Source organism: Malurus melanocephalus, unplaced genomic scaffold (assembly GCF_030028575.1).
Source record: "Malurus melanocephalus ecotype Western Australia unplaced genomic scaffold, MMel_1.1 scaffold_1101, whole genome shotgun sequence".
NCBI classification, from domain to species: Eukaryota; Metazoa; Chordata; class Aves; order Passeriformes; family Maluridae; genus Malurus; species Malurus melanocephalus.
The window spans coordinates 26,359-37,759 of NW_026624333.1; the positions used below are offsets into that span (position 1 = coordinate 26,359).

The 11,401-nt window shown below is 49.4% G+C and overlaps 3 protein-coding genes across 3 annotated transcripts in view; 2 read left to right on the forward strand and 1 right to left on the reverse strand.

The window, feature by feature from the left end:
* SGIP1 (SH3GL interacting endocytic adaptor 1) overlaps positions 1-1,822 on the forward strand; it is a gene marked incomplete at its 5' end in the record, with an annotated part of 24,217 nt that extends 22,395 nt beyond the window's left edge. The window contains 2 exons of the mRNA XM_057386931.1: positions 652-816; positions 1,180-1,822. Coding sequence (XP_057242914.1) covers positions 652-816; positions 1,180-1,202 — 188 coding nt within the window. The remainder of the gene's footprint in view (positions 1-651; positions 817-1,179) is intronic.
* A 5,036-nt stretch (positions 1,823-6,858) lies between these two features.
* DYNLT5 (dynein light chain Tctex-type family member 5) lies at positions 6,859-8,822 on the forward strand. The gene is made up of 3 exons (XM_057386935.1): positions 6,859-6,959; positions 7,492-7,825; positions 8,309-8,822. Exons 1-3 carry the CDS (start codon positions 6,859-6,861, stop codon positions 8,510-8,512), a joined length of 639 nt encoding a protein of 212 aa, XP_057242918.1. The 3' UTR covers positions 8,513-8,822.
* Positions 8,823-9,261: 439 nt separating this feature from the next.
* On the reverse strand, positions 9,262-10,944 carry INSL5 (insulin like 5). Its single transcript, XM_057386938.1, has 2 exons — positions 10,707-10,944; positions 9,262-9,497 (listed from the first exon to the last, which is right to left on the reverse strand). The coding sequence occupies exons 1-2, from the start codon at positions 10,879-10,881 to the stop codon at positions 9,262-9,264; spliced, it is 411 nt and encodes a 136-aa protein (XP_057242921.1). The 5' UTR covers positions 10,882-10,944.
* Positions 10,945-11,401: the final 457 nt, after the last annotated feature.

Here is an 11,401-nt window from a genome sequence, read left to right on the forward strand (position 1 = left end):
CTTTTTGGGGTTTCCATTGTTGGTATCCTGCTGGGTGCTCACAGAGCCCTCTTTGGGGTTTCCATTGTGGGCATCCCACTAGGTGCTCACAGGGCACTTTTTGGGGTTTCCACTGTGGGTATCCCACTGGGTGCTCACAGGGCCCTTTTTGGGGTTTCCACTGTGGGTATCCCACTGGGTGCTCACAGCGCCCTTTTTGGGGTTTCCATTGTGGGTATCCCACTGGGTGCTCACAGGGCCCTCTTTAGGGTTTCCATTTTGGGTATCCCACTGGGTGCTCACAGGCCCTTTCTGGGGTTTCCACTGTGGGTATCCCGCTGGGTGCTGTGTGCTCCATGCTCACAGGGCTCTTTTTGGGGTTTCCATTATGGGTATCCCGCTAGGTGCTCACAGGGCCCTTTTTGGGGTTTCCATTATGGGTATCCCGCTAGGTGCTCACAGGGCCCTTTTTGGGGTTACCATTGTAGGTATCTCACTGGGTGCTCACAGGGCCCTTTTTGGGGTTACCATTGTAGGTATCTCACTGGGTGCTCACAGGGCCCTTTTTGGGGTTTCCATTGTGGGTATCCTGCTAGGTGCTCACAGGGCCCTTTTTGGGGTTTCCATTATGGGTATCCCACTGGGTGCTCATTTTTGGGGTTTCCCTTGCAGGCGTGGGCTCGCTGCTGGCCCGGTTCCAGCTGGCCGAAGGGCCGAGCTCGCCGGCCCCGCTGGCCGTGCAGTTCACCAGCGAGGGCAGCACCTTGTCCAGCTGTGACATCGAGCTGGTGGGYGCTGGCTACCGCTTCTCCCTCATCAAGAAGAGGTTTGCAGCAGGTGGGTGCCTCTCCCGTGGTTGTTTGGTCCCCTCGTTTTTTTCTGGGATTTCAGGAATGTCGGGTGTTGGAATGCTGGGTGGGGACAGAGGGACAGCAGCTCCCCCGCATGAAATAAATCCCGCTGCCTCTTAGAGCTTTGGATTTCATGGCTCATTCCTACTCCTGCATGAAAGGCAAGGGCTGGCATCTCCAGGGAATCTCCAGGAAAAGCTTTTCCCCCGTTGCTGCAGAGAAATACGAGGATTTTTCCTTGTATTTTCTTTGGAGAAAGCTGAGGATTTTCCCGCGTGCTGTGGATGTGGGTGCAGTTGGAGTGGGCAGCCCGTCCCTGCCCCCAGCTGATTTCTGATCCCGTTTCCAGGTAAATATTTGGCGGATAACTGATGGAAGCTTATGCGAGTCTATGGAAAATACTATGGAAAATATCCAAGGACTGCTGTGCGTGGAACGGGTTTTAATTACRGTTTAAGGAAAATGAACTAAATCCTGCACTCGGGACATTTCTGTTGGAAGTGTCGACAACTTTCAGCATTTTTTTTTCCTTGGAAAACACCGTCTTGACCAGTCCTCCAGTATTTACTTCTAGATGTAACATTGTTAATGGTTTTAAAATGTAATTATTGTATTTGTAAATTGTACTCATTCCAGTAAGGCTGTATTTTGGCAGTTAGACACTTGAGTTTTAGCATTTTACCATTCATGAAATGGATGTAATTCAAACTGTGGTATATAAATCTAATAGTAGTACTGTTGAATGGCACAATGCTTACAGAGGTAGATTACATTTTGTCAATATATTCAATTTAAATACGATACCGGTAGCTGTTACGAAGGGGGTGCCTCATCAAAAGAGAGTTCAGGAGAACCCACAGGCTGATTCCATTTTCCCTCAGTCCTCAGTACGTCTCGCAGCGATCAATAAAAAGCTCGACCTTCAGGTTTAGATGGTTTAACTCCAGAAAAATATTGTTGGAAAAGTGGAGGTTCCTAGGACAATCTCCCAGGGGAAAAAAAAAAAAAAATCTCACTTCTGCAAGGAGTATTTTTCCAAATTTCCAGCCCTGTGTTTTCTTTCAGCTGCAGATTCCTTGGTGGAATCCAGCAGCGCTTCCCTGGCCCRAGGCTGTGGATTTTTCAGGGATCCAGCTGAGGAAAGGAGCAGCAAAAAGGCTGRGTGGTAACTCTGAGCTCACAGAAYRCCACTGCTGCRTTGAAGGATGCATTTTCYRAGCCASCTCTGATGTTCTGTTGCATTTTTAYGTTGCTTCACTCGCTTTTTCTGCCTTTCCCCCCTCRTTTTTGAAAGGTCTACGGGTTTAGAAAATGCTTTAAAGAATTGCAGCCCCACCTGCCTCTCTGTTTTAGCTCAGGCARGGAAATGGGTGTGGAAAAACGCTGGGAAGCAATTCCCAGGGAGCAGGAGCAGCCCAGAGGGGACCCCAGCTCGCCCAGCTTGGGAGCAGCTGTCCTGTAAAGATGGGAAAACACATGGAAATGCTCAACTGGAGGCTGGAGGACAAAATATTGTCCCTCTGTGTTTTCCCTGAGAGCTACTGTCCCACTGAGTGCTGCTCATTCCCATCCTGCTCCTGGCAGCATGGTGACAGTGTTGGTGGCATTATCTGTGAGGATGAGCTCGTTAAATGGGAGAATTCAGCAATATTAGAGTCACCAAAAAGAAGGAATCTTTGTGAAATTAAACACAGAGAAGCACAGGAGCATCCGCTGATGGAGATGCTGGGACTTTGGGAATGTGTAAAAGGACAAAAAGCGCTGATTTTATGGTCAAAATGTTGCCAGGATTGGGGTTGTGCATTGTGGTGGAAAACAGCCTGGGCATKTTGGGAAGTGCTCGCTCACGGAGCAGTTGGATGCAGAAAAACAGATCTGTGCCCTTCTTAAAAGCAAAGAAGGGAATGTGRGGATGTTTGAGGTGTGAGGGGGTGTGTGTGCACAAAAGGCAGCAGCAGGAAAGGAAAGCACAGCTCCCTCCTCGGCAGATTCGGGGATTTGTGCACTCCCCAGTGTTTCTGGGTTCCACTCCAGTAAGGATTCTCCCCTGAACTGGAAATTTCTATAAAATTGTAACCCACTCCTTTCTGACACAGAAATCTAGAGCAAACCCTACAACTCGGTTTCTTGATGTGTACAGTTGCTCCAAACCCATCCTTCCAAAAGGGATCTGTGGCATAGGCCTGCAAAGAGCAGTTTTATAATGTAAATATGACCAGATCATAGAGATTTACTTTATATTGCATTGGAAAGACAAGGTGTTTACATTAGCATTGGGTTTTTGAGTGCTTTCAGGACAGAAAAACCCATAACCCAAAGCTCCCAAGCTCATCCTACCTGAGCTGTCAAACAAAACAGAGGTCACTATTTTGGGATGCAGCTCTCACGGCCTGGGTAGAGGGATGGGAACAGTCTGGGACACTGTGTCCCATTTCTGGGACAAGCTGGACAGCAGGGCCATGGGGAATGTGCCAGCATTGTCATCTCCACAGGGACAGAGTCCCTGCTCCAGCCACGGGCAGGTGACACCAAATCTGTGACACCAAACCTGTGACACCAAACCTGTGACACCAAATCTGTGACACCAATCCTGTGACACCAAATCTGTGACACCAACCCTGTGACACTGGGACCACAAGCAGCGATTTGGGACAGGTTTTTCCCTACAGCTCTTGCCCGTTTTTGGCACAGCATTTTCCCAGAGTTTCCCAGGGAAGTTGGTTTTGTTGGGAGTTTGTTTGGGGAGAGCGCCTGGCTCAAGAGAGGGCCTTGTAGTGTTCAGGGCATTCAAGCTCTGCAGGCTTCACCCCAGCTTTTAGGCAGGAAAATCTGTGTGTTTTCAGGGAATTTTCTGTTTGGTGCTGCCTGCCCATGAGCAGAGAGCAGCTGWGGCAGCAGGGAGGTGAAACTGCAGTGACTCAGTTCTGTCGGAAGTGCATTTGATACAGATCCCAGACTGTTTTGGGTTGGRAGGGMCCTTCAAAATCACCCAGTGCCACCTTTGCCACGGYAGGGACAYCTCCCACTGTCCCAGGGTGCTCCAAACYCCAACATCCAGCCTGGTCTTGGGCACTGCCAGGGATCCAGGGSCTGCCCACCCTCCCAGGGAACAATTCCTKCCCAAAATCCCATCYATCCCTCCCCTCCTATCATTTTAAWACCATTCCCCCTTGTCAGCAWCCTCTCCCAAAGGAATTTTCCCCCTGGGAATTCAGCAGAGTCACACACCTGCAGGGTCAAGGTCACACTGACAGGGCAGGAGGGGTTTTCACCTTCAGACTCAGAATTTCCCATGGTAGGGGGAGGAAGGGATTTTTTCGCACTCTTTCTGCTGTTTGTTGCAAACAGTCACAGTTCTCAGCCAGCTCRTGGTGCTCCTCACAGGAGTCATTTCAGAGCAGTTTTCTACTTTCACAATTATTTCTTAATAACTAGGAAATCTCTCAATAGTAGGAAACAGCACCAAATAATGAGCTTTTCATTTGATGTCTGTACTTATTCTTAAATATCACTGCCCTCTCTAAAGCTTCTTATTCATTCAGTATTTCAGTTAAATTCATTTGCCTTCAGTCTGCCTTTTTGGGCTTTAGCTATAATTTTTAAAAACATAGGTGGGAAAAGCCTGGAAGTTTCTGTGAGAATGCCATCCTTTTCAGGCAGATAGGAAGGATGGGGATGGGGAAAAARGGTGCAGCCCCCCYKSCACCCTTCCCGTGCTGGTCCCCAAAATTCCTCCAGCGGGAKCATCCCACAAAGAGCCACCACCTCCCTTTCTCCCAGCAGAGGAATTTTTAAATGGCTGGAGTGCACTGAAAAGGTGACAGATTTTTTAAATTACCTGAGAGAGAGTCAAACATTTTTTCCCTATCCTTTTGTTGCTTTTCTGTGGAAATATCTTGGTTAAAACACTTAATTGTTAAGCTTGTCATGACCAAAATATGTAATATCATCTTGTCACCCTTTCCTGGTAAGAAATTTCTGTCTCAAAGACTTCATTTCATAGCTAGAATTCTTCTGTTCTTCTTTTCCTCACAATTTCCCAAGGAAATTAATCCATATAGAGCTGGGGATGTTTTATGATAATCAGGATTATTTCAGTCGGGATTTGAATTCCTATTTTGCTGCAAGACTAGGAAAAGATTTTCAGGAATASCCCCTGCTCCTGCCTGGCTTCCCCTGTCCCTTGAGAAGGGATGGTGCTGCTGGAAATGGTCCTTGGAACCATAAATTAACGGTGCTGGTGCTCTCCAAAGTGTTGTGGATGGATGGAACACATAGATCCTGGCGAGGGGTTTGGGATATCTCCTTCCTCTGTCAGAAATTTGTGGGACAGCAGGAATCACCGTGGATGTGCTGATGCAAAAAGGGGTTTTTCACTCCCAAGTGTTGCAAGGTTGATGAAATCCTCTGGATGCTCAGGTGACATAAAACACACGGAGATGTGTCATGGTCTGAGCCAGGAACTGAGCTGGGATCTGCCAGGAGAGCCCAGGACTTGGCACAACCCCACTGTGACACCCCAGCAGCAAATCAGAAAYGCCCAGGTATCACCCCGGGCCATTTTACAAAGTCCCTCATGTATAAAATGTTTATAAATATTTGTGGATGAAGATACACAGCTAAAAAAAAAATTCTATTTTTAAGATTTAAGTTAAATAAGTTAATGAATGGCTGGCCTTTCCTGCCTGAACGTGCAATGAGATATATGAAACCTTTAGTCTACGATGGCCTAGGTACTGCTTAGTCTGTGATGAAAACTTTGCTGCTTTCCTACTGTTCTCAGAGAAAAATATTAAAAAAAAAAAGCCTCTAAAAGACGTACAGGTTTGTTGCACAGGGACTCCTGCAGCGAAGCTTTGTATTTGACCACTGGTAATATGAATGTGTTGTATTGACTCGTCGAAGATAATCATGAAACAACATATTTTAAATGTTACTTGCCTTATAGATTAGAGTACGACTATGTGGATATCATTTTTGTAAATACTGTTTTTTATAAATGGCTCTCCTCCATCCTCCCCGCCACCCATTTCACCGACTCTCAAATATGCAATTATTGACCATGCAGAACGTCGTGACCGAGAAATCCCCACGTCAGAACAAAGTTTATCCATYCTATACATAAGAACCACACGAAGTACCCAACTGAGTTGCAATTTAAATGTGATTATTATTTTTTTTCCTTGAAAATAAACAAAAAAATGTAAAACATTTCTTTTTTTTTTACTGAGTTTTGCTTCTATGTGCAAGAGAACCCAGAGGARCGGGCAGAGGTGTTGAAGGGTGACCCCAAAAAGGGATCTTTACCCCCTGAAAAAGGGTTTATGTCCCAAAAACTATCATTGCAGCAGGAGTGTCCCATGAGACCCACAGGGTGGGGACTTTGGGGTCCTCACGAGGCCTTGAGGATATAAAGGAGCTGTGGGGATGTGTGGAGATATGTGGGGAGCTGGGCAGGCTCTGGGAATATGTGGGAATATGTGGGAATATGTGGAATTTATGGGACCATGCAGGGACCTGGGGAAGCTGTGGGGACCTGTGGGAAACAGTGGGAACTGTAGGGACAACGCAGGGACCTGTAGAAGCCATGGGGACTTCTGGGGACAGTAAAGGGACACAGAGACCCGTGGAAAAAAACAAAAAACGGGGACATGTGGGGGTCAYAGGAACCTGAGGGGAYTGCAGGGACACAGCGGGGCTTGAGGGGACTGTAGGGACGAAAACCTTGGGGCCATGAGGAAGCTCTGGGGAGCTGTAGGGATGTGTAGAAGCTTTGGGGACACACAGGGACCTGTGGAAACCATRGGGATGTATGGAAACTGTAGGGATCTGTGGAAGCTGTAGGGATCTGTGGGAGCTGTAGGGATGTGTGGAGCCTTGGGGACCTCTGGGGACAGTAAAGGGACACAGAGACCTGTGGGAAAAAAACCAAAAAAAAACGGGGACATGTGGGGGTCACAGGAACCTGAAGGGACTGCAGGGACACAGTGGGGCTTGAGGGGACTGTAGGGACAAAAGCTGTGGGGCCATGAGGAGGCTGTGGGGAGCTGTAGAGACGCTTTGTGGAAGCTTTGGGGACACGCAGGGACCTGTGGAAGCCGTGGGGACCCGTGAGAAACAGTGGGAACTGTAGGGACACGCAGGGATCTGTGGAAGCCATGGGGATGTATGGAAACTGTAGGGATGTGTGGAAGCTGTAGGGATGTGTGGGAGCCATGGGGACCTCTGGGGACAGTAAAGGGACACAGAGACCTGTGGGGGGAAAAAAAAAACAACAAAAAACAAACAGGGACATGTGGGGATCACGGGAACCTGAGGGGACTGTAGGGACACACGGGGACCTGCGGAAGTCGTGGGGTCATGAAAAGGCTGTGAGGAGCTGTAGGGACGCTTTGTGAAAGTTTTGGGGACACATGGGGACCTGTGGAAGCTGTGGGGTTATGAGGAGGCTGTGGGGAGCTGTAGGGATGGGTGGAAATTTTGGGGACACGCAGGGACCTGTGGAAGCCGTGGGGACCCGTGAGGGCTGCGGGGACACGCGGGGACGGGTGGACACTGTAGGGAGCTGTGGGGAACGGGAACTACAAAAAGCCGAGGGGATGGGAATGCCGGGGAACGGGAAAGCGGCGGGATAAGGGCGGGGATCGGGAATTGGGGTTAGGAAGCGGATCGGGGCGGGGAAGGGGAAGGCGGGGAAGGGGAATGGGAAGGCGGCGGGCGGGCCCTGCTCCGGCACCGCCTCCCCTCAGCCGCTGAGGGCGATGGAGGGCGGTGAAATTCCCCCCGAGCCCGCCGCAGGTGGATCTGGTTCTCTTTTCCAAAGCCCCTCAGCGCGGCTGTGCTCTCCTGAAGCCGAGCCTGGCCTGGCGGGGCCCGCCCGGCGCTTCCCGGCGGCGGCTGTGGACGCCATCCTGAGGGAGGTGCTGGGCAGCGCCCTGAGGGAGCAGCGCTACGAGCCGGGGCCGTGCCGGGAGGCGGCCAAAGCCATCGCTGAGGTGGGACCGSCACCGGGACATTTGTCATCGTGCCCCTGTGGGGTGGCAGGGAGGGGGAGCCCCCAAACGTCCGCCAAAGTAGYGATAAAGTGTAAGGTAAAGGCGGGAGGCGGCTGTCGAGGTGCCCCAAGGGTTGCTCAGAGGGGGATGCAGGCATAAATGAGGTAGTGAATAGATTTGCAGACTGGTTTGGGTTGGGAGGGATGTTAAATCCCATCCAATGCCACCCCTGCCATGGCAGGGACAGCTTCCACTGTCCCAGGGTGCTCCCAGCGCCAATGTCCAGCCCGGCCTTGGGCACTGCCAGGGATCCAGGGGCAGCCACAGCTGTGCCAGGGCTGCCCACCCTACAGGGAACAATTCCTGCCCAATATCCCATCCATCCCTCCCCTCCTATCAGTTTAACACCATTCCCCCTTTAATACCATTCCCCCAACAGTCTAGCTTTGCACACACATGGACTAACCTGGTTTTTCTCTGCAGGTTGTTCAGGCGCGGGTCCAAGAGCTGGTGGTGCCCAGGTACAAGATCGTGGTGGTGACACACATCGGGCAGCTGGGCCAGCAGAGCCTGCAGATCGGGAGCAGGTGCCTCTGGGACCCCACCAGTGACACTTTCTCCTCCTATGTGTACAAGAACGCCTCGCTGTTTGCTGTGGCAAATGTCTACGGTGTGTATTTTGAGTAGGGAGGCAGTGCAGTTTAAYAACAGGAGAAATGAGGGTTCAGCCTAACTCTTCCCATCTCTGTTTTGAGAACATGTGTGAAGGACCAAGATGCTCTCACCTGCTGTGAAATGTGAGGTGTTGGGTGAGTGGAATAAGGGTATTTCCCAGAGTTTTCTCTGGGACACATTTTGCACCTGATTGCTGCTTTCAGAACTTACCCTGTAGGGGAGATGTTTTCAGAATATTCCTTGTAAGTAATGTTTTCTCTGTTCTCCTTCAGGAAWCATTACTGGAAGTATCTGGATTAGRGAATAATCCATGGGTTTTGCSTGCCCAGTTWTGGAGCTGGTGCTGARAGTCCCAGGTTTCTCCTGKTGCAGAGATGGGGTCTGGSKGACCTTGSAGTGCTGCCTTGCTCTGATTCTAAAACCAGGCTTTTTGCTACCCCTGTTTCCCAGCTAAAACCTGCTGTTAGATTTTCCTGAGTCAGAGAACAAACTTATTATAAATTGCTTATTTTATTACATTTTATGTGCCAAGCTGAAACCAGAACAGTATTTAGTTGGAAAGAAATACTTCATGTMCTCATGACTAAAAGTTTGCCTCTAACCCACTGTAAACACTGTGAAATGCACCCGAAGCCACTTGCTGGTGTGCACTGTGACATTTAAAAGGGTAAAGCTAGAATTAAAGAACACAACTGAACGAAATGTGGTTTATGTCGTGATTATTTTAATCCCTGGAGGCTGTGACACTGGGCTGCTGCATTTCAGCACAGGGAGCTGATCTCTCTCCTGCTGCAGCCCACGTTGCAGCAGGATGTGGTGAGCAGCTTGGCCGCCTCACGCTTGTTCAGCACAGAAACTTTGCTGCTGTTTTGCAAGTCCTGCTCAGGTTTGACRTCCTGGGGTTCTTCGCTGTGGATCCCCAGCCCCTGCTCTGTGTGTGATGAGAAGTCAGCATCACCCTCGTCCTCGTGTGGGAAAGGCTGGGGGTTTTCATTCTCTGTCACAGAAAAACGAGAAGCTACAAGTTAAAAGTCGTGGGAAGATGAGTAATTTATGCTTTTTATCTTTACTAGAAAGGTCCTAGAGCCGGGGAGCTGAGTGTTACCCTCTAATGTGAGCACAATATCACTGACTCCTCACACGGAGCAGATGTGTGAGGAACAATCAGATCAGCGTGGTAAAACCCAGGAGTTTAGGGATTTGTATGTTCTGTGTTGCCTTGAGTCTGACACTGATATATTTGCTTCTCCAGGAAAAACTGGGATTTGCTGTGTCAGAGGCTCTTGACCAGCATGCTAAGCTGGACCTGTGGGTTTCCTGAAATGCAGGTGTTGCATTAAGGCATCGTCTACCCCAGGATTTCAAAGTTCTGGGTATTGCCAGAAACTGTACTCACAATTCAGCTGTAACTGAGCCACCTCAGAACAGCTGAGCACTGCTTGTGGAGTTTGTAAAGTTTAGAAGAAGGGGTTCTTCAGCAGACTTTGGGGAGGGGGTTGCAGGTGTTACTGCTTTTTATGTTTGTTAAAAGCTGCTGCTACAAGAGAACTTTCCAAAAATGCAGATGTAGGAAGTGCAGAAAGCCTCTGTTCCTGTCACCTGCCTCAGTTATTTTCTTGTTCTCTCTTTATTTTCATCTGTCRGAGTACAGATTCTTAGCAGTGCATGCAATGGTTGAATTTTCTGACTATCCAAAAACATGCTAATAAGTATAAATATACACAAAAGCATCTGAAGGGTACATAAATTGCAGAGTAAATATTCAACATGCTTTATTAATAATATTTTTAAGTTGTAGTAAGGTTCCTGGTTTCTAGTGGGGAAAATGAAGACCACAGTAAGACACTTGCACTGACTTCAGTGAAATTTGTCACTGACACTTAAATGGTGATGGCAGAGAGACTTTCAGTGGTAGCCTTGGCTTGAATCCTGTTCCTCAGGTGAGCTTGGCAAATCTCAATGATTTTTTCCTTAGTGAAAGAGCCCAGGAAGCTGAGCCAGCCAAGCTGCAGGGATTGGGAAGGGAGGGAAGGTGAGGAGCTGCAGCTCTGCACAGTCTGCGCTGCGGGCACTGGAGCTGCACGGATTGAGGGCAGCAGGGGATGTGCTGCTCCCCAGTCCTTTCAGATCCCCTCGGATCCCTTTGGATCCCCTGGGATGAGGTGCAGCAGGCAGGAAGAGCCCCTGTTCTTCAATCAGTACTCACCACCCAGGCCATGGTAAGCAGTGAGGTGCCTCCTCCAGCGTGAGCCGCCGCACGTGAACACCACGGCCCTGATGAAGTCTCTCCCGCAGAGCCTCACCGTGTTCCCTTCCCCTTTTCCTTCCTGTGCCAGGAGCAGGAGAACCAGACAGGCCAGAATCACTGCTGTGCTCCTCATGCTGCCAATGTGGTGCTTCCCAGCAGAAAGGATGGAGTGGGGAATTCTGCTGGAACATTCCCATTTATACCGACAATCCGTCCACTCCACTGGGTAACAGCTCACTTGGAGGGTGACTTAATGTTTGCCAAAACCAAATAAACTGCTTGTTTCTSGACATGGTTGAAGTGCTTTGGCACCTCAGGCAGGTGTTAAAGGACTTTCAAAGTCAGTGTAGCTGCTTTACTAGGAACACATGAGGTGTAACACGTTTATGGGGTATGGGCTTGGGTGGATGCAGTTAATGTGTGTTCTGCAGGAACWAAAGGGTGTTTATGACATGATTTGTGCTTAATGGATTTGGTGTCTGTGTTCCTCACACTGGTGTGTTGCACAGCCTGATGCCCAGTCCTGACTGGAGTCCTTTTGTGTTGGTGATCCCAGAGGAAAATGGAATGAGCTCCTTCCCATGGTGTCTGCATCGTGCACCTCTTCACTGCCCCACCTTGTTCACTGCTGCCTGTGGATGACTGGGGGGAAA